Source organism: Chiloscyllium punctatum, chromosome 22 (assembly GCF_047496795.1).
Source record: "Chiloscyllium punctatum isolate Juve2018m chromosome 22, sChiPun1.3, whole genome shotgun sequence".
NCBI classification, from domain to species: domain Eukaryota; kingdom Metazoa; phylum Chordata; class Chondrichthyes; order Orectolobiformes; family Hemiscylliidae; genus Chiloscyllium; species Chiloscyllium punctatum.
The window spans coordinates 25,499,131-25,521,877 of record NC_092760.1 but is presented as its reverse complement, the minus strand read 5'-3'; the positions used below and the strand labels follow the sequence as shown (position 1 = coordinate 25,521,877).

Genomic DNA, 22,747 nt, shown 5'->3' with positions numbered 1-22,747 from the left:
TTTTTGTCCATTCATTTAACCTTTCTACATCCTTCTGTAGATACTCTGTCATTCGCACCACTTGCCTTCGACCGGAAATTTGTGAGATCTATAAACATGCTGATAGTAAATTCATTTTCGTCATCCATATACATATTAATAGACAACTGTGGCTCCCTCACTAATCCATATAGTGCTACTTACAAGTTGCCATTCTGAAATCCCAATTCTGTCGCCTTATAAGTAGCATTATGTTTAGTACATTACCGAACACCTTTTACATCTACAGTTCCCCTTTATCTAGCCTGCTTGTTGCCTCCTGAAAAAATTCTAATACATTTGTCAGACGTGATGTTTTTCTTCATGAAGCCAAGCTGACTCTGCTTAATATATGTTCTATTTCTAAATGCTCAATCATACCCTTGACAATACTTTAGCAGTTTCTAAGCTGTTCAGCCAACAGGTCTCTTGTTAGCTTCTTTGTCCCCCCCTCTCCTTTCTGTTCATTTGCAGTTTTCCAAATCTTTGGGACTTTTTCCAGGATCTAAGGATTTTTGGAAGATTACGACCAGCGCATCCATTATCTCTGCAGCTACAATTTTAAATATCCTAGAATACAATCCATCAGGTCCAGGTGACTTATTGGTCTTTAGACCTATTAGTTTATGAGCACATTTTCCCTGGTGATATTGTTTACCCTTCCGCCCCTCCTTTAGTCATGCGGTCAAACCTGTTTTAAAGACTGTATCCTTATTTTTTTCCTGTTCTTCTTTTTTTTATATACTTTTTTTTTCCCCACACTACCGCCTAACTGCAGTAGTGCTTATTTTTCCCCAACACCCATGTTGTGTGTGTGCAGGTGTGAGACTCAGTGAAAGACACAAGGTGCAACTGTATCCTTATTAATCAGGAGCCAGAAGAACCGTCATTGGACAGTTTGAGAACAAGACTCAATTAGCTCTAAGTCACAGTACTTACATTTCAAAAGGTTCACCTGGAAGCCAACCTCTGAAATATTCAACTACAACAAAACACAACCACACTTCTTGAATCCTTCACTTCAAGTTTAAAGTATCAAATCCATTCCAGAAACTATAAACATGGCACAAGGGAGTCCAGGGATGGCAAGTTAGAGATAGAGTAAAATTAAATCTGTAAAAGCACTATTTGTAACCAAGCTTTCTGTATATTAGCCTGGCCTCAGATAGATGGAGTGCATTATTTTGTCAAACTTAGCCAAAATTAAATAACATTCATTTTTCAACTCAGGATTTTGTTGATAACTTAATGATTTAGAATATGCCAAGAATAGGTAAAAACAAACTTCTTTCACACAAAACAGACTGATGACACACAGTCTACCAGTGACATATTCTATTGCTTATGGTGAGTGGTGAAGTATTTAACGGATTAAAGCTTTGCAGTTTTCAGAATGGTTTGCCTCAAAGGAGAACTTTCACTGTGCTGATCTTGAGTGAAATGTATCAGAATATATGATCTGACCATCTTACAGGTAGAAAATGTCTTTTCAAGACGAGAGTTACCAACCCTCTGCCCTGATGTAGGCTCAGCAGGGGAACAGAGATTTGGCCAGTTTTACTCTGTAGGCAAATAGAAAGAACTCAATCCTTTTCTACAGAAAGGGGTCAATCCCAAACATGATCAACTGCATATCCCATGACACATCCTTAATGATTCCAAGGAAGAAACAGTGACATGTGAACGTATATAATATGCAGCCTAAGTGTGAGATCAATTTTAGGGGAAAGGTAACAAAGCACTACGTAGAGTTAAACATTCCCTGCATCTGGCTGCAATCAGAGTTTTGGGCTTCCTCCAAGCACAGTGAAATTCTGATTCTCCAGCTGGGAAACAGTCCAGGCCATTCAGTAAAATGACAAGAAGAATTGGAAATTGAGAAGTCACGAATGTTAAACCGAGGCCCAGTCCGAAATCATTCTGCACACCATTTGAAACAAAGAGCAGGAAGGGTCTCCCTAGTATCCAGACAAATTGCGATCTCACAATCATTGCAATAACAGCCAATTTATTTGAATTGGGCTGTGTTCTGCTGAAAGGTCATTTGATTGCTTTTCACAGATTTTACCCTGAGTAGTTGTACCATTTTCTACCTCAGTATTCTGTTTCTCGATTTCGCCTTCTCTCCTGATCAGCATCATCGCAACTCATTCCCATTTCAAATACCCATCCTCATAATTTATTTTATAGACTTTGCTTCTGATTTAAGACATAAGGAGACATTACAAAACAATATCAAAGACCTCAGTTGGAATATTGATCCCAATTCTGACCACTGCTCTTTAGGATGGCAAAATCTGAGAAGGGACACAGAGAAGAGTCACAGTGTGAAAGCAAAGAGCAGTTGCTTTAGTTATGTCAGAAAAACTAAAATGGAGAATGTTCTCCTTGGAGTGAAGCAGGTTCTGAGGAGATAGGGTAGGACTATTCACAATCATGACTGGTTTTGAAAGAATACAGACAGAAACTGTTTCCACTTGTAGAAGGGAGGGGTTAGGCAGCAGTGTAGTGGAATTGTCATTGGAAAAGCGATCTAGATGCCTAGACAAATGCTGTGCAGCATTGTTTCAAATCTCACCACAACACATTGTGAATTTTAAATTCAATAAAATCTGAATTAAAGCAAGTCAAATATAGATAGTGGTAAAAACGCATCTGATCCATCATGTGTCCTTCCCTCATCTTGTTGACAAATGACTCCAAATCCATTGCAATGTGCTTGACTCTTACCTGCCTTGCAAAAAGCCAGGTATCATTCCAACACATGTAAATAAAGAAATTAAGTGAGATGGACAGTAACATTGAACAAGGCATCAGAGTGATAGTAGTAAACGCAGCCCTGTTGACCCTGCAAAGTCCTCCTTACTTACATCGAGGAGTTAGTGTCACATCGAGACGAGCCAAGCCACAGCCTGACACTGTCATACTCATGGAATCAGACCTTACAGCAGAGATAGTGTCTACAGCCAGGAAGAGGCTGGGAGCCTTCAGACTGGACACAAGTCAAACATGGCCTCCGAATTGCCACACAGTGTCTCCCCTTGGCTGATGAGTCAGCGCCCCTTGATGCTGAACAACACTTGGAGGAAGCAGAGGGTGGCAAGGGCATAAAATGTATTTTGGATGGGGATTTCAATGTCCACCACCAAGAGTGGCTCAGCAGTTGCATTACTCATTGAACTAGTCAGGTCCTAAAATTGATACTAGACTGGATCTGTGGCAGTTGGTGAGGGAATCACAAGAGGGACAGTACAGTCAAGAACAAAGAACATTGCAACACAACAACAAGCTCTCCAGCCCTCCAAGCCTGTGTCGATCCAGATCTTCTACCTAAATGTGTCACCTATTCTCTAAGGATCTGTATCCCTCTGCTCCCTGCCGATTCATGTATCGATCTAGATACATCTTAAATGATGCTATCGTTCCTGTCTCTACCACCTCCGCTGGCAATGCATTCCAGGCCCCTACCACCATCTGCGTAGAGAACCTTCCATGCATATCTCCCTTACACTTTTCTCCTCTCACCTTGAACTCCTAACCCCTAGTAATTGAGTCCCCCACTCTCGTTAAAAGCTTCTAGCTATCCACCCTGTCTATAGCCCTCATGGTTTTATGGACTCAATCAGGTCCCCCTCCCTCCACCACTGTCCCCCACCTCCTCCCCCCCCCAACACCTATGTCTTTCTGATGAAAATAATCTTAATCTCCTCAACCTCTCTTCATAGCTAGCACCCTCCATACCAGCAACATCCTGGTGAACCTCCTCTGCACCAAAGCATCCACATCCTTTTGGTAATGTGATGACCAGAACTGTATGCAGTATTCCAAAGGGGGCCAAACCAATGTCCTAAACAACTATAACATGACTCTTGTACTTACTACCCTGTCGAACGAAGGAAAGCATACCATATGCCTTCTTGACCACTCTACTGACCTGCGTTGCCACCTTCAGGGAACAATGGACCTGAACACCCAGAGCTGTCTGTACACTAATTCTCCCCAGGACTTTTCCAGTTACCATATAGTTCACTCTTGAATTGGATGTTCCAAAATGCATCACCAAGCAATTGCCCGGATTGAACTCCATCTGCCATTTCTCCGCCCAACTCTCCAATCTACCTATATTCTGCTGTATTCTCTGACAGTCCCCTTCACTATCTGCTACTCCACTAATCTTAGTGTCATCTGCAAACTTGCTAATCAGATCACCTATACCTTCCTCCAGATCTTTTATGTATATCACAAACAACAATGGTCCCAACACAGATCCCTGAGGAACACCACTGGTCACAGTTCTCCATTTTGAGAAACTTCCTTCCATTACTACATTCTGTCTCTTGTTGTCCAGCCAGTTCTTTATCCATCTAGCTAGTACACCCTGGACTCCATGTGACTTCCCTTTCTCCATCAGCCTACCATGGAGAACCTTATCAAACGATTTACTGAAGTCCATGTATATGACATCTACAGCCCTTCCCTCAATCAACTTGGTCACTTCCTCAAAGAATTCTATTAAGTTTGTAAGACATGACCTTCCCCGCACAAAACCACGCTGCTTATCACTGATAAACCCATTTTCTTCCAAATGGGATTAGATCCTATCCCTCAGTATCTTCTCCAGCAGCTTTCCTGCCACTGACGTCAGGCTCACAGGTCTGTAATTACCTGGATTATCCCTGCTACCCTTCTTAAACAATGGGACAACATTAGCAATTCTCCAGTCCTCCAGAACCTCACCTGTGTTCAAGGATGCTGCAAAGATTCTGTTAAGCCCCCAGCTATTTCCTCTCTTGCTTCCCTCAGTAACTTGGGATAGGTCCCATCCAGGCAAAAGTGAGGACTGCAGATGCTGGAAACCAGAATTTAGATCAGAGTAGTGCTGGAAAAGCACAGCATTCCTAATAAAAGGGCTTTTGCCCTAAACATCGATTTTCCTCCTCCTTGGATGCTGCCTGACCTGCTGTTTTATTTCCAGCACCACTCTGATCTAAACTCTAGATCCCATCCAGACCTGGTGACTTGTCCATCTTAATCCCTTTTAGAATACCCAACACTTCCTCCCTCTTTATGCTGACTTGACCTGGAGTAATCAAACATCTATCCCTAACCCAACATCTATCATGTCCCTCTCCTCGGTGAATACTGATACAAAGTACTCTTTAAGAATCTTACCCATTGTCCCTGACTCCACGCAAAACTTTCCTCCTTTGTCCTTGAGTAGGCCAACCCTTTCTCTAGTTACCCTCTTGCTCCTTCCATACGACAGTGTCTCTATTGTACAGTCCTTATGGAGACAAAGACGAAGAGTGTGATGGTGGAAATGCCCAGCAGTCAGGCAGCACCTAAGGAGCAGGAGAATCGATGTTTCGGGCATAAGCCCTTCATCAGTAACTCTGACGTGTCCTGATGAAGGGCTTATGCGAGAAACGTCGATCTTCCTGTCCCTCAGATGCTGCCTGACTGGCTGTGCTTTTCCAGCACCACACTCTGTCTCCACAAGGAGAAAGTGAGGATTGCAAATGCAGGAGATCAGAGTCAAAGTCCCTCCTTCACACTGAGAATAACCTCCAGCATGCAGTGTGGCATTATTACTGTGTTAAACAAAACAGGCTTCAAACAGAGCTAGAAACTCAAGATTGGATATTCGTGAGGTGACGTGGATTATCAACAGCAGCAGAATCATAATCCAACACAATCTACAATCTTTTGGGTCCACTCTACCATTATCATCAAGCCAGGGGATCAATCCCGGCTCAATGAAAATTGCAGAAGGGTATGCCAAAAAATTAAGCACCAACCTGGTGAACCAACTTACCAAACAAACATCCAAACAGCAAGCAATAGACGGAGCTAAGCAATCCCACAACCAATGGATCAGATTGTGCTGTATGACCCAATGACTGAGTACTACAATCCTGCCACATTTAGTTGTGAATGTTGGTGGACAACTAAACAACATGATTGAACGAGGTGGCTCCAGGAATGTTCCCATCCTCCGTGATGGGACAGCCCAACACATCAGAGCAAAAGACAAGCCTGAAGCATTTGTGACAATCTTCAGCCATGACTACCAAATGGATGATCCACCTTGGCCCCCTGCAGTCTTCAGTTAATTCGAATCACTCCATGAGATATCAAAGAACAACTGCAAGCACTGGATGCTACAAAGACAATGGGCACTGACAACCTGAAGAAGGGCTGATGCCCGAAACGTCGATTCTCCTTTTCTGGCACAGTTAAAATATGGAGTCCTGAAGAAGGGCCCTTCCCGAAACTTCAACTCGCTTGCTCCTCGGATGCTGCCTGACCTGCTGTGCCATTTCCAGTGCCACGCTTTATTGACTCTCACTGCCAGAAGTTACTAGCCAACATCATTGTACCGCTCTGACACAAGAGCACAATATCTGACTAGCTGTTTCTAACATTTAAATTTAACTTCCGAATATTTCACAATATGTTACATTCATCCATAATTATTTGTTGAAACACATTCGAGAGTTTCACATTCTGCCACTCCTCTTAATGAGATTTCCCCACCTTGTGTTTTCTCCTCACTGAATGATCACACTAGTGAATGATCACACTAGTGAATGATCACACTAGTGAATGATCACACTAGTGAATGATCACACTAGTGAATGATCACACTAGTGAATGATCACACACTGAATGATCACACACTGAATGATCACACACTGAATGATCACACACTGAATGATCACACACTGAATGATCACACACTGAATGATCACACTAGTGAATGATCACACTAGTGAATGATCACACTAGTGAATGATCACACTAGTGAATGATCACACTAGTGAATGATCACACACTGAATGATCACACTAGTGAATGATCACACTAGTGAATGATCACACTAGTGAATGATCACACTAGTGAATGATCACACACTGAATGATCATACCTTGCCCTTGCTACTGTTGGACATGGCTGAACTTGTTCTAAATTGAATTGTTGAGATCATCCTCTTCTCTCCTCCCCTCCTCCTCAACCCACACCTCCCTCTCCTCTCCCCATCTTCGCCCCCCCCCTCTCCTCCCGCCTCCTCCTCCTCCTCCATCCTAACCATTCTCTCCTTCCTCCCTCCTCCGTCTTTACCTCCTTCTGTCCTTCCTCACCTCCTTCTCATTCTCTCTTCCTCCGTCCTTACATCTCTCCTCTCCTCCTCATGTATATCGCTCCGTTCCTCCTCCCACCCATCTACCTCTTCTGTCCTCCCAGCCCCCCTCTGCATCTCCTTCTCTATCTCCCTTTTTAAAATTTATTCATTTGTGGGATGTGGGCATCACTGGCTGGCCAGTATTTTATGCCAGTCCCTAGTTTTGTAATCGAGATGCTATGGGTTGACCCACAATGCCATCAGGGAGGGAATTCCAGGATTTTGACCCAATGTCAGTGAAGGACTGGTAATATATTTCCAAGTCAGGATGGCGAGTAGCTTGGAAGAGAACTTGCAGGTGGTGGTGTTCCCATATATCTGTAGTCCTTGTCCTTCTAGATGGAAGTGGTCATGGGTTTGGAAGGGTTGTCTGAGGATCTTCAGTAAATTTCTGTTAAGACAGTATACTCTGCTTCTACTGAGCGTTGGTAGTGAAGGGAAGGGAATGGATGTCGTGCTAAACAAGCAGACTGCTTTATCCTTGATGGTGTCAAACTTCTTGAGTGTTGTTGGGGCTGCACCCATTCAGGCAAGTTGAGGAATACTCCATCTCAGTCCTGACTTAGTTGTTGTAAATGGTAGACTGGCTTTGGGGAGTAAGGACATGAGTTACCTGCCACAGGATTCCTAGCCTCTGACCTGCGCTTGTAGCCGCTGTTTATTTGGTGAGTTCATTTAAGTTCCTGGTCAATGATAACCCCTAGGATGTTGATAGTTGGGGATTCCATTGAATTTCAAGGGGCAGTGGTGGTTAGATTGTCTCTTACTGGTGATGGTCATAGCCAGGCAATTGCGTGGTGTGAATCTTACTTGGCACTTGTCAGCCCAAGCCTGGCTATCGTCCAGGTCCTGTTGCAATTGCTTCAGCGTTTGAGCACTGGCAAATGTTGCTGAACATTGCTGATTATTGCACAAACATCTCCACTTCTGATCTGAGAGTAGAGGGAAGGTCAATGATGAAGCACCTGAAGGTGATTGGGCCTTGGACACTACCCTGGGGATCTCTGGCAGTGATGTGCTGGAGCTGAGATGATCGACCATCAAATAACTGTGTTTCTATATAAAAGGTTGGATTCCAAGCACCAGGCAGTTTGCCCCCAATACCCATTGATTCCAGTTTAGTTAGGGCTTCTCAATCATAGGATCCATACTGTGCAGAAACCGGACAGTTGGCTAAATGAGTCCACCCAACCCTGGGATCCCGCTCCCCCTCCCCCAGGGTCCATCCCAGCCCTGGGGTCCCCCTCCCTACAAATCCACCCCTCCTTTCCTCCCATTTTCACTCTTCCCACCACACCCCCTCTCCTACTATTCTGCCACCCTTACTCCACCCCACCCCACCCCTCCCTCACCCATCTCCTTGTTCCTCCCCTCCCTCTCCCTCCTATTTTATCTTACTCCCCCCCTCCTCCTATTCCACTTTCCTCTACCTCTCTCCCTCTTTTATCCCCCAATACCTCCCTCCTCTCCGCCTTTGGTCACCCTCCCTCACCTTCATCCACCTCCCTGTACCCTCTTATCCCTCATGCCTCCCAGCCAACCCCAGTGGGTCCATATCATTTTATTCTCACTCCCTCACTCCCCCTCCCTCACTCACTCCCCCTCCCTCCCCCTCACTCACTCACTCACCCTCCCTCCCCCTCACTCACTCCCCCTCCCTCCCCCTCACTCACTCCCCCTCCCTCCCCCTCACTCACTCCCCCTCCCTCCCCCTCACTCACTCCCCCTCCCTCCCCCTCACTCACTCTCACTCTCCCTCCCTCCCCCTCTCTCCCTCTTTTATCCCCCAATACCTCCCTCCTCTCCGCCTTTGGTCACCCTCCCTCACCTTCATCCACCTCCCTGTACCCTCTTATCCCTCATGCCTCCCAGCCAACCCCAGTGGGTCCATATCATTCTATTCTCACTCCCTCACTCCCCCTCCCCCTCCCTCATTCACTCCCCCTCCCTCCCCCTCCCTCCCTCCCCCTCCCCCTCCCTCACTCACTCCCCCTCCCTCCCCCTCACTCACTCCCCCTCCCTCCCCCTCACTCACTCCCCCTCCCTCCCCCTCACTCACTCCCCCTCCCTCCCCCTCACTCACTCCCCCTCCCTCACTCTCCCTCCCTCCCTCCCCCTCACTCTCCCTCCCTCCCCCTCACTCTCCCTCCCTCCCCCTCACTCTCCCTCCCTCCCCCTCACTCTCCCTCCCCCTCTCTCCCTCCCTCCCTCCCCCTCCCTCTCTCCCTCTCCCTCCCCCTCTCCCCCTCTCTCCCTCACTCTCTCCCTCTCCCTCCCCCTCTCTCCCTCCCCCTCACTCTCCCACTCTCCCTCTCTCCCTCCCTCCCCCTCTCTCCCTCCCTCCCCCTCTCTCCCTCCCTCCCCCTCCCACTCTCCCTCTCTCCCTCCCTCCCCCTCCCACTCTCCCTCTCTCCCTCCCTCCCCCTCTCTCCCTCCCTCCCCCTCACTCTCTCTCCCTCCCTCCCCCTCACTCACTCCCCCTCCCTCCCTCACTCTCTCTCCCTCCCTCCCCCTCACTCACTCACTCACTCCCCCTCCCTCCCCCTCCCTCCCCCTCTCTCCCTCCCTCCCCCCCCTCTCTCCCTCCCTCCCCCTCCCTCACTCACTCCCCCTCCCTCCCCCTCTCTCCCTCCCTCCCTCCCCCTCTCTCCCTCACTCACTCCCCCTCCCTCACTCACTCCCCCTCCCTCCCCCTCACTCACTCCCCCTCCCTCCCCCTCACTCACTCCCCCTCCCTCCCCCTCACTCACTCCCCCTCCCTCCCCCTCACTCACTCCCCCTCCCTCCCCCTCACTCACTCTCCCCCCCTCCCTCCCCCTCTCTCCCTCCCCCTCACTCTCCCACTCTCCCTCCCTCCCCCTCTCTCCCTCCCTCCCCCTCCCACTCTCCCTCTCTCCCTCCCTCCCCCTCCCTCACTCACTCCCCCTCCCTCTCCCTCCCTCCCTCCCCCTCACTCACTCACTCCCCCTCCCTCCCCCCCTCCCCCTCACTCACTCACTCCCCCTCCCTCCCCCTCACTCACTCTCCCTCCCTCCCCCTCCCTCACTCTCCCTCACTCCCCCTCCCTCACTCCCCCTCCCTCACTCCCCCTCCCTCACTCCCCCTCTCTCCCTCTCTCCCTCCCACTCCCTCACTCACTCACCAGGTTGACAAAGTGCAGCCTCCTTCCTTCCGCCGCCCTCACCAGGACAAGCAGCAGCACAACCCGAGAGCAGAGGATCGGCGCCATGGAGCACGGACAGCAGGAGCGTCAAACAATCAGCTGGGCATGGAGGAGGAGGAGGGGCCGTGAAACCGGACACCCCGCTCCCAGCAACCGGAGGGCCCGACCGAAACCCCGCCCCTAGCAACAGGAGGGCCCGGCCGAAACCCCGCCCCTAGCAACCGAGGGTCCCGGCTGGAACCCTGCCCCTAGCAACCGGAGGGCCCGACCGAAACCCCGCCCCTAGCAACCGAGGGTCCCGGCTGGAACCCTGCCCCTAGCAACCGGAGGGCCCGGCCGAAACCCCGCCCCTAGCAACCGGATGGTCGAGCCAAAATCCCGCCAATGGCAACAAGATGGCCGAGGCGGACACCGGTCCCTAGCAACCGGATGGCCGAGTCGACGCCCCGCCCCTAGCAACCGGTGGCGGGAAGGTGATGCTGCCGCCTCGCCCCTTGCAGGCTGTTTGGGTGTGGGATATTTGATAATGCTATCAGCCACTACAGCAAATTTCCTAACTCTCACAAAATATCAGTATTATTTATGATGAAATAATTTTCATCACTTTTGAATGAGGAGTGCTGCACTGGGGCTTCTCAAACCTGCTCCACTATTCAATTTTTTATTTTTTTTGTGACTTTTTTTCCCCCCCAGAGCTACAGTTAGTAAATTTGTAGATGACACCAAAATTAGAAGTGTAGTGGACAGCGAAGAGGGTTACCTCAGATTACAACAGGATCTGGACCAGATGGGTCAATGGGCTGAGAAGTGGCAGATGGAGTTTAATTCAGATAAATGTAAGATGTTGCATTTTGGAAAAGCAAATCTTAGCAGAACTTATACATTTCATGGTAAGGTCCTAGGGAGTGTTGCTGAACAAAGAGACCTTGGAGTGCAGGTTCATAGTTCCTTGAAAGTGGAGTCTCAGGTAAATAGGATAGTGAAGAAGGCGTTTGGTATGCTTTCCTTTATTGGTCAGAGTATTGAGTACAGGAGTTGGGAGGTCATGTTGCGGCTGTACAGGACATTGGTTAGGCCACTGTTGGAACATTGCGTGTAATTCTGGTCTCCTTCCTATCGGAAAGATGTTGTGAAATTTGAAAGTGTTCAGAAATGATTTACAAGAATGTTGCCAGGGTTGGAGGATCTGAGCTATAGGGAGATGCTAAACAAGCTGGGGCTGTTTTCCCTGGAGCGTTGGAGGCTGAGGGGTGACCTTATAGAGGTTTATAAAATTATGAGGGGCATGGATAGGGTAAATAGGCAAAGTCTTTTCCCTGGGGTCGGGGAGTCCAGAACTAGAGGGCACAGGTTGTGGGAAAGATATAAAAGAGACCTAAGGGGCTGACTCTATGACTACCGTCTAACTACGGTAGTGCTTATTTTCCCCAGCGCCCATGGGGTGTGTGTGTGCAGGTGTGTGTACAGTGGGAACAACATGTGTTTAAGTCTTTATTGATATTCCACCACCAGGGAGAAAGGAAACACCAGAGTGGCCAGTCACAAGCAGTGCCCTCTGGATGTAGGTTTGCTCGCTTAGCTGGAAGGTTCATTTCCAGATGTTTCGTCACCCTACTAGCTAACATCTTTGGTGGGCCTCGGGGCGAAGCACTGCTGATGATTCCTGCTTATATTGAGTTTCTTTGGGTTGGTGATGTCATTTCCTGTGGTGATGTAATCGCTAAGGGCAATGCTGCATGATCAAACAGTGAAGGGGAGGATGAGGATTAAATCAAAATAGAGTTGGAAGCGGCAGTAATACACTCCACTCCCTGCGGTGTTCACCTCTCCCTGAATAGCTCAAAGATGCTTGTAGTCACCACATGCTCCTTCTCCAGGGACACCTGGGCTCGAATGTATGCTCCAACAATCAATAAGGTTGCTATGCACTCCCCCTAGTCCCAATAACCTATTAATCCATCATTTGTTGGATTAATAGCTGTCTCTCACTCTGTTAGAGGAGAGATATTATTAAACTGGAGAGGGTTCGGAAAATATTCACAAGGATGTTGTTGGGACTGGACGGTTGGTACTTTTTACATTCAAGCGTAGGAGATTGAGGGGTAAAGAAGTTTATAAAATCAGAGGGGTATAGTAGAGAGGGTTAATGGTAGGGGTCTTTTCCTGAGGATTAGATGACGTAAAGACAAAGGGGCACATTTTAAGGTGAAAGGAGAGAGATTTTAAAAAAGACATAGTGGCAAATTTTTGTGTGGTTTGTGTGTGGAATGAACCTCCTGAGGATGCGAGTACAATGGCAACATTTAAAAGACATTTGGATAAGTACATGAATAGGAAAGGTTTGGATGGATAAGGTGTCAGGAGTAGGTAGGTGGGACTAGTTTAGTTTGGGGTTACATTCAGCATGGACTGGTTGGACTGAAGGGTCCTTTTCCATGCTGAATGATTCATGTCTTGCTGCCACCACATTTTCAGGAAGAGATTTCCAAGGACGCACGACCCTCTGAGAGAAAAGAAACTACCTCCTCATCTGATCATTATCCTCCAGCTGTAGACCTTGCTTAAAATTAATACAATTCACATCATAGATCTGTGGATTGAGGATGCAGAGAAGTGAAAAATAGAAGAACACGGAGAGGTAATATAAAGTAAAAGATACAAAACAATGGTTACAGTGCAAAAACAAATGACTGGCAAAGTTTCCAGGGATGAAAGATTTCTGTTACAAAGACAAATTAGTAAAACTAGACAGTTCTTTGAGAGATCATGGGGAGGACTGGTCAAGGCTTCCAAAGTCAAGAGGTTATAGTCCAACAGGTTTAATTGGAAGCACTAACTTTTGGAGCATCACTCCTTCAGGTGGTTGACAACCACCTGATGAAGGAACGGCGCTCCGAAAGCTAGTGTGCTTCCAATTAAACCTGTTGGATTATAACCTAGTGTTGTGTGATTTTTAACTTTGTGCACCCCAGTCCAACACCGGCATCTCCAAATCACAAAGTCAAGAGGGGTCTGGTCAGAGTTGATAGAGAGAAGCTACTCCTATTAATGAAAGGATTGACAACCACAGAACACAGAATTAGGAGGGTACAGGAAAGCTGAGATAGAACATAGAAGAATACAGCGCAGTCCAGGCCCTTTGGCCCTCGATGTTGCGCCGATCCAAGCCCACCTAACCTACACCAACCCACTATCCTCCATATGCCTATCCAATTCCCGTTTAAATGCCCATAAAGAGGGAGAGTCCACCACTGCTACTGGCAGGGCATTCCATGAACTCACGACTCGCTGAGTAAAGAATCTACCCCTAACATCTGTCCTATACCTTCCACCCCTCATAATATGATGAAAAACTATTTCACATAGCAAATGGTTAGGATCTGGTCCTCACTGGAGGAGGCAACATCAGTCTAGGTTTTCAAAAGTGAATTGGATCATTATCTGAAGAGACAAAACTGTGGGGGAATTGTTGTGGGATGTGGAATTAGCTGAATATCTGTTGCAGAAAGTTAGCACAGATCCAATCAGCCAAACAGACTCATTCTATCCTGAAATTATTCTATGATTCCCCAAATGGTCACACCACTGCCCCTTCCATCCATGATGAATATTTGGAAGCTTTGTGAGCACATAATGAAATTCTCAGTGAATGCTCCTTTGAGCAATGAGTAAATCCTGTTGGCCTACATAGCCTCATATAAATGCTGCACAATAATTGAAAGAAGCACAGTGATCAAGAGTCTATGAGATTCCTTGAAAGATTGCAAACTGAAGATTGAGGGATGAGTGCTAGAATTTCTATTTGGCAGTTTCAGAAGGCTGAAGAGGTGGAGCCTCCTGGCAATGCCGAGTATCCATTACAGTCTCATCCCCTGACCTGGAATTGGACATGAATATTGCCTGCATCGTTATGTCTGAATTGCCAAAGTCATCAGTTTGTGGGCAGAAGGCAACTCAGAGTACTGCTTCATGACTGAGAAGATACAGTAGTAAATCCAGTAGACACCCTTTGCACATTAGACATGACACCAAAAGAATTCTTTTGACCATGTTTGAAAACAGCATTGTTGTAAGATGCTATGTGCATAATACTGCTCTCATTTGCATCATTATGAATTTTAACCAGGGCCACATACATGGATGCTGCTTATAACATGACAGCTACATGCACACTTGCAGATAAAAATGATACATGTGTGGTTTTTCTCTCAAGGAAAAAGGCAGCAGATAAATAGCAACACCAGCACATGTACATTCCGCTCCAAACGATGCATTGTCTTGACTTGGAAATATATCACCGTTCCTTCACTGTTTCTGAATCAAGACTACAGAACTCCCTCTCTATTAGCAATGTAGGTATCTGAACACCACAAAGGGGATCAGTGCTAGGGCCACTGCTTTTTTGTCACTTATATAATGTGACTATAGGAAGTATGGTTAGTAAATTTGCAGATGACACCAAAATTGGTGGTGTACTGGACAGTGAAGAAGATTATCTCAGATGAGATGGGCTGAGGAGTGGCAGATGGAGTTTAATCTAGATAAATGTGAAGTGCTAGATCTTGGTAGGGCAAATCAAGGCAGAACTTATAATGTTAAGGTCCTGGGGACCGTTGCCAAATACAGAGCCCTTGGAGCGTAGCTTCAGAGTTCCTTGAAAGTGGAGTTGCAGGTAGATAGGACAGTGAAGAAGGCATTTGGTATGCTTGTCTTTATTGGTCTGTGCATTGAGTATAGGAGTTGGGAGGTCATGTTACAGCTGTATAGGACATTGGTTAGGCTACTTTTGGAATACTGTGTTAATAAATAGGAAGGATTTAGAGGGAGATGGGCCAAATTCTGGAAAATGGGTAATTTAATTTAGGATATTTAGTTGGCATGGAGGAGTTGGACCAAAGGGGCTATTTCATGCTGTACATCTCTATGACTTATAAGAACTACAAGTAGTTCAAGACTGTAGTTCACCACCATCCCCTGAATGGAAGAAAAACGTTGTTATCAACATTTTCCATCACAACATGTCTTTGTAAAGGCACTCTGTCACTTTAACAAAAAGGTTTTAGGTGTATTCTTAAAGGCCATTTATCTGCACTGTCAGCCACATTCAGAGGTATGGCAAACAGATATAATGTCAGTGTGACTACTGCACAGTTGTAAAGCCTAATGTATGTATAGGTACATCGTACCTGGATATGACATACATTAATAAAAACCAGGTTGTGGAACTCTGATTAGTTGGAAAAGGTGAGATTGTTATTTGAATAGAGAAGGTTAAGTTGAGATTTAATTGAGCTGTTCAAAGTCATGAAAGATTTTAATAGCATGCTGGTGTACTAGGTAACCAAAGGATAAAAAATTAAGTTATTTGGCAAAACAGTCCAAAAGATTTTACATGTAAAATTCACTAAATGAAAGGATGGTGGATAAAGATTCAATTATAATACTTAAAAAAGAACCAGACATTAATTTAAAATCCTAATCTTCCCTGAACTTGATATCTTTCTCTGGCTTTTGTGGCCACTACAAGTTCATCTTCTTAATGACCCACCTAGCTTGCTCAATCCTAATCACATTCAATTGAACATTGATTTCCCCTCCCAGTGCCATGTCAGCTGATAAAATGAACCATTTACTTTCTTCAGATGCAGTTCCATTTACCGTTTAACCTGTCATTATTGGCAAGCGTTCTCCCATTTTTCGCTTCAAGACATTGACTTGTGCATAGAAATCTTTGGTTCATGGGATATTACTCAACACCTCTTTCAAAGAACCAACCCTTGACCCCTGTCTTCCTTTAAAATTACATCAGCAACTTCCCTTTTTTCTCAGAAGGCCTTGAATGTATTGTTGTTTTCAAAATACAGATCCATCTTTTCCAGAATTCCATGTTTGAATTCTTCAATTAGCTTTTCACTCTGCCACAGCACTGAAACAGCTCTTACCAAAGTTACAAATGATACCCCATGGTGACTGTGGCAAACACTTCCTCCTTGTCCTTCTTGACCTAACTGCAACCTTTCACAGAGTGACCAGCCATCCTTCTCCAACACCTCTCGAAATGTCCAGCTAGATGGGACTGTTCTCATCCAGGTCCATTCTTATCTGTCCCAACGTATCCAGAGAATCACCAACAATGGCTTCCCTTTCTGCTTCTGCACCCTTCCTTTGGGGACCCTCAAAGATTTATTCTTGGCCCCACCTCCTACATATTGCCCTGTAACAACATTGCCTGAGTGCATTCCGTACTCCTACTATCTATCACATTAATGCACACAACAACCCAGCTGCATTTCAAAATGATCATTCGGAGCTCCTCTGTTGATATGAAGTTGCCAACACTATCTACCTGACATGCAGGAGTGGAAGAGTGGAAATTTCTTCTAATTATATTGTCTTTGGTCTCACTCCAGTAAGCCCTGTTGCTTAGATACTAACTCCATTAAAGATTTTAATAGCATGCTGGTGTACTAGGTAACCAAAGGATAAAAAACCAGACTGTCCGACAAACTTGGTGACAGTGACTTGGGGGTGGCACTCAGTGGTTAGCACTGCTGCCTCATAGTGTCAGGGATCCAGGTTCAATTCCAGCCTCGGGTGACTGTCTGAGTGGAGTTTGCACGTTCTCCCTATGTCTGCACAGGTGCTCTGGTTTCCTCCCACAATCCAAAGATGTGTGGGTAGGTGAATGGCCATGCTAAATTGTCCACAGTTTTCAGGGATGTGTGTGATTTGGAGATGCCGGTGTTGGACTGGAGTGTACAAAGTTAAAAATCACACAACTCCAGGTTATAGTCAAACAGGTTTAATTGGAAGCACACTAGCTTTCCAGGGATGTGTAGGTTGGGTGCATTAGTCAAAGGTTAATGTCGGGGAATAGGTCTGGGTAAGTTACTCTTTGGAGGATCAGTGTGGACTTGTTGGGCTGAAGTGCCTGTTTCCACACTGTAAGGATTCTATGATATTTGACCACAAGATGAGCTTCTCGTCTCTTATTCCTGCCACCACTGAATCCATTGATTTCTACTTCTATTCTCACTTGATTTTGCCGCAGCTCAACTCATCAGCTGCTGAAAACCTTGTTCATGCCAGCATTTATCTGTTCAACACTCTTCAGGCTAGTTTCCCACATTCTAACCTTTGTCATCCAAGCTCTCCTGCACATGTCCTTGCTCTCATCAAGTTCTGGTGAACATTTTTGAAATTCTTGCATGGGATGTATATCTCACTGGCTATGCTAGTCCCTAATTGGACTTGAACTGAGCAGCTTGTTAGGCCATTTCAAAATACAATTAACAGTCAACCATGTTGTTCTGGGTCTGGAGTCACATGTAGGCCAGACTGGATAAGGATGGCTGATTTTCTTCCATAAAAGTGCATTAGTGAACCAGATGGGTTTTTACAATAAAAGGTGGTGGGTATATGGTCGCTATTAGGTTAGCTTTTAACTCCAGATTTATATTGAATTCAAGGCAGAATGTGAGAAGATGAAGGCTGTGTGGAAATCGAGTTTTGTGAATGTCAGAGTTGCAGAATGCACCAGCAGTTTCTGCACCAAACCCTCTGATGAGCAGGTTATGTACAAAAGTCAAAGAGGAGGAATGTTTACTGGAATGAAAGTCAACTCCAGCTGGTCAGACCAGGCCCTGGTCTGATCTCACTTAATCCAGCAAGGATGGCCACAATCAATCATGCACTTGGTTCTACAAGGGTTCCTTATGGACAAGGATAGTGACACACTCCGTCCTGTGGGTCAAATGCACGAGGTCTGGGGATTACAAGCATATCAGTCAGCTGTGGAGATATCAGTCCCAGGATTGAGTGTGGTCAGTAAGGAATCTGATATTTCAGAGCTGGAATTGGCCAAGTTTGGTCGTAGAGATTGGTCAATGCTGGTCAGGGCGCTTATCTGAAGGCAGTTCATGGAATCTCGAGAAAAACAGGCAACTCAATTCTGGGGATGAGCCTCATTGTGCTGGGAGCCTTATAGTGTTAGAATGCAGTTGGAGAGAGTAGGTGGGACCCCATAGTGATTTGGAGGGGTCTGGGAGATCTCAAAGGTTGGAGGGGAGAGGGTGGGGGGATTCAGTTCAAACAAGCCATGTCTGGCTTCTACATGGGAAGGGATACAGATCTTTAAACCTTGAGCTATGGGGGTAAAATGCACAAAAATCTTTGTGTGAGGCCTAATCAAAACTGAGGGAGGCTGAAGGGTCATTGGGGTCAGAGGAACAGCAACATAAAAGGAAACAAGAAGAATGGGGGGATATTTGTGTGTTATAGGTGGGTTTTGTAAATCATTCCCATAAACATTAAACTGGAACTGCATCTCACCATTGCAGACCAAAAGCCAACAGTGCAGTAAGCTGACAAAATGCCAAGCAGGAGAGGAAATTACTGTTTTATTTTATGGGAACACAATTTGCCACATTCACTTTAAGGCAATTCAAGGGGCAATTGCAAGAATTGTACCTTTACTGAACAAGTAATGTTGTCCATCTGCTTTCAAGCCATACTTCATGTGGAGATCAATAATTGTCAAAGAATATAGCTAACAAGGTATGACCTGAAGCAATAATGAGCATTTCACTGTGCCAATGAAATGCCTCTTCTCATGTAAGTCCAACTAGTCTTATTAACAAGGAGTCTAACAGTTCATTCTGATTTTCCCAATTGGTAATGACAGTCAAGAACAAATACTGGAAGACAATGAACAGCATCTTCTCTTACACAGAAAAGGAAGTCTGGAAAGATGTGAATGATATAGAAAGGAGGTTTGATGGGGAGGAGTGCACTGGTTATCCAACTTACATTTGCTCAGAGGTCCTGAGTATGATCTCCTTGGGAAGCCCCTTTGTTATCCTGTGCGAGGGGAGAACATAACATGCAGCTTGATTGTTCAGGATGTGAGGTCTCTGGCATCCCCTCAATAATACTATGTCATCTCTCTGAGCTTCCCACAGATTATCTTCTCATGAAGCTAAAATGTCAGAAGCCATGCCTGCCGTTCATGTAACCTTGTTCCTGCTGAGAATGACTGGGAGAAGGAGACGACAGAAACTAGAGCTTTAGCAAGTTCATCAACTTTCAGCAATAGCTGCACAGCCTCCACAGGGGAAGCAGCAGGGTGAGATCCACTGAGGAAGTGCACAAGAAGAATCTTGATTTCCAGTGCACTCCTCACACCAGAGTTGTGTCAATGTTAGGCAGTTCATTGTGGACACTCCCCTTTATTCACATACACAGACAAGAAGAAATACATAGGTATTACGAACAGAGGGAAACACTGAGAAGGCAATTCAGTGTACCTGTTTATGGAGTTGCTGAGATTCTTGTGCTGATCAGAGCACTACTTATTCATCTTCCTACTCTGGATGCATCCACTGATGTCAAAGAGGCCCAGGGTGGCTGGTTCACTTGTAAAAATGTCTCTGACTTATCACTTAAAAATCACAGTTTATTGCAACTGCTGACCTGAATATAAACTAGTATATTTCAGGATTGAATTGGCTTTTACTGTAGAAGACAGAGAGAGCTCCTGAGCTTCTGAAGGCTTCTCAGTTTCTTGTTCACAGCCCCAAGCTGTTCATTTACCCGAGAATCAATCTGATAGATTTTAGCAGGAGGAAGGTCTACGTTATTGATAACTGGTCACTGGTTCATAGAGCTTCTAGTTGTCATCGAAAGCCTCACTTGTACACACCCACTCAGCCCTAGCTTCTCTGCGAACTGGACTTCAGTTCCTGCTTGAACAAGCTGCTGTGTAAACAATGCTTATAATAAGTGCCAGGCTGTTTGCTTTCAAATCATGCAGCAATCTTCCAGCAATCCTTACTTTTAAAAGTTATTTTCTCATTTTAGTCTATAATCAAAATCACGGAAATATTAAAAGACATAGTATTTAAAGTATATTGAGTCACTTTGTATGAAGGTGAGTGTGTGCGTGTGCCAAGTTTGACAGTCAGAGCAATAGAATGGCTGAGTGTGAAAGTGTGTGCATGAAGGATCTGTTGTGGGTTTAAGTCTCTGTTCCAGGGGACTGTGTGTTCATACAATATTTGTTTGTCTGGAACATTCACATATTGATGTGCCTTGACAGTATCTCCCGATGATACACTATTAAAAAGTTATTCTCAATTTAGTTGACAATCAAAATCACAGAAATTTTCAAAGACATGGTATCTGAAGTATGTTCAATTGCTTTATATGAAGGTGTGTGTCCGGACGCATAGTGTATTGCACAGAAGTGTTGTGTCATGAAGTGCGATTAATAATTAATTCTGTTCTGTGTTATCTCGCAGAAATTCAAGATTTGCTGAAAGTATTTACTGTCAGTTGTTAAAACAAAAAGTTGAGTTCCAGGTCCATGAGGCATTCACCGTTTCCTGTTCAGTGGAAGGTATTCAGTTCTTGCCTCTGCACCCTTCTCCTGCTGCTGAGCTTTGCCTTGCCCCCTGCCTGCTGTTTCACTGGAGGCTGGCCAAATACAGAGGCAGAGTGGACTGTGTGTGTATGTGAATTGGTACCAAGGACAAAGGCTCGGGGTGGAGCTTGGCACTGGTAGAGAGAGCTGTGGCATGTGACAGGGACTCAGTGAGAGCAGCGTTACATTACATCAGTGTCAGGCAGATAGTCAGTGGAAAACTTGGGCCCTTTCTCGTCTGCTCAGAATTGTCGTCTAATAGCCTGCAAACATCCTTCTGGTCACATGATGACAGTTGAAGTTGGTTGGTCAGACATCTGACAGCGCAAGAGGCATCAGTGTACACTGACAGGTCAGTTATCTGAAGTAAGGGTCAGTACATGAATTTAGTGCTGTGCCCACAAGTGAAGATTAAACTTCCTGATATAGTGAATCTCTAAGTTCTGAGGCCCCATGCTGCATCATACAGCACTGCCTCTGGTGTATCTACTCTCTGTTTATGTAAAAGTGGGATGCAGTGTGACCACCAGCCCTTAGAGGCCAACCTCACCCACTCTCAAGTCTCAAATTAACACAAATGACCAGGGCAAAGCAGTTTGCCACTGGCCATCTGATGGATTACTGCATGACAATGTGAGGGAGATTGATTAATGTCAATAACAATAATGTCAGTAACAGGGGGAACTGGGGAAAAGAGGTTACTGAGTTATAGTATGAGGAAGTTGGATTAACATCATTTGTGATACAGTTAGTTATACAGAGCACTGAGAGGGAGGGATTACTGAGAGGAGTGTGAAAGAGCTGGATTAACATCAGTAAAGATACAGTTAGTCATACAGAGTGCTGGGAGGGAGGAATTACTGTCACACAGTGTGAGAGTGCTGGGTTAACATTGGTAACGCTGCTGGGGAGAGAGGGCTTACAGACTGATAGTGTGAGGGAGCTGAATTAACATCAGGAGGGATACAGTCGGTAACACAGGTTGCTGGGGGGAGATGGGCTACTGAGTGACAAGGTTAGGGAGCTTGTTTAATATCAGTAGAGTTACAGTAAGTAAAACAGGGTGCTGCTGTCAAAGGGGCTTCTGAGCTACAGGATGATGAAGTTGGATTAAGGGGAAATACAATTAGTAACAATGAATGTTTGACAAAGTGAAGCACAGGATGCTACTTAAATAAGATAAGAGCACTTGGTGTTAGGGACAAGGTACTACATGGACAGAGGATTGGCTGACTGTCAGAAGGCAGAGAGTAGGAATAAAGGGGTCTTTAACAGAATAGCAGCTGGTGATTCATGGAGTTCAGCAGAGGTTAATGTTAGGACCACAACTATTCACATTAAACATTAACGATCTGGACAAAGGCCATTTTTGCTACATTTGCTGATGATACAAAGGTAGGTGGAGGTGCAGGTGGTGCTGAGGAAGCACGGAGCCGGCAGAAGTTCTGGCCAGACTTGGAGAGTTGGCAAAGAAGTGGCAGATGGAATACAATTTGGGAAAGCATGAGATTAGGAAGGAAGGAAGACTACAGGTGTAGACTATTTTCTAAATGGGGAAGGCTTTGGAAATCTGAAGCACAAAGGGAATTGGAAGTCCTAGTTCAGGATTTTCTTAAAGTTAACATGCAGGTTCACTTGGTAGTTATGAAGGTATGTTAGCATTTGTTTCAAGAGGGCTAGTCTACGAGAGTAGGGATGCACTGCTCTGGCTGTATGATGCTCTGGTCAGACTATATTTGGAATATTGTGAGCAGTTTTGGGCCCCTTATCTAAGGAAATACGTGCTGGCATTAGAGGGAATCCAGAAGAGGTTTACAAGAATGATCTCAGAGATGAAGGCTTGCTGTATGAGGAGTCTTGGTCTGTACTCAATGGAGTTTAGAAGGATGGTTGTGGGAGGGAGTGGGGTGAGGGGAGGCGGGGATATCTGAATGGAGCTGACAGAATACCTGGATAGTACCTG

The 22,747-nt window shown here is 45.6% G+C and overlaps 2 protein-coding genes across 6 annotated transcripts in view; one reads left to right on the top strand and one right to left on the bottom strand.

The window, feature by feature from the left end:
• LOC140493467 (lysosomal acid phosphatase-like) overlaps positions 1–10,515 on the bottom strand; it is a 129,208-nt gene extending 118,693 nt beyond the window's left edge. For all 4 annotated transcript variants that reach the window (XM_072591927.1, XM_072591928.1, XM_072591926.1 and 1 more), the window contains exon 1: positions 10,344–10,515. In XM_072591927.1, coding sequence (XP_072448028.1) covers positions 10,344–10,430 — 87 coding nt within the window. In that variant the 5' untranslated portion in view covers positions 10,431–10,515. The remainder of the gene's footprint in view (positions 1–10,343) is intronic.
• A 10,484-nt stretch (positions 10,516–20,999) lies between these two features.
• The window catches only part of LOC140493461 (oxysterols receptor LXR-alpha-like), a 70,116-nt gene continuing 68,368 nt past the window's right edge, over positions 21,000–22,747 (top strand). The window contains exon 1 of one of the 2 annotated variants that reach the window (XM_072591908.1): positions 21,000–21,136. The gene's annotated coding sequence lies outside the window, so the exon portion shown is untranslated. Of the gene's footprint in view, positions 21,137–22,126; positions 22,180–22,747 lie in introns of those variants that run through there. The other variant, XM_072591909.1, reaches the window with a different exon arrangement.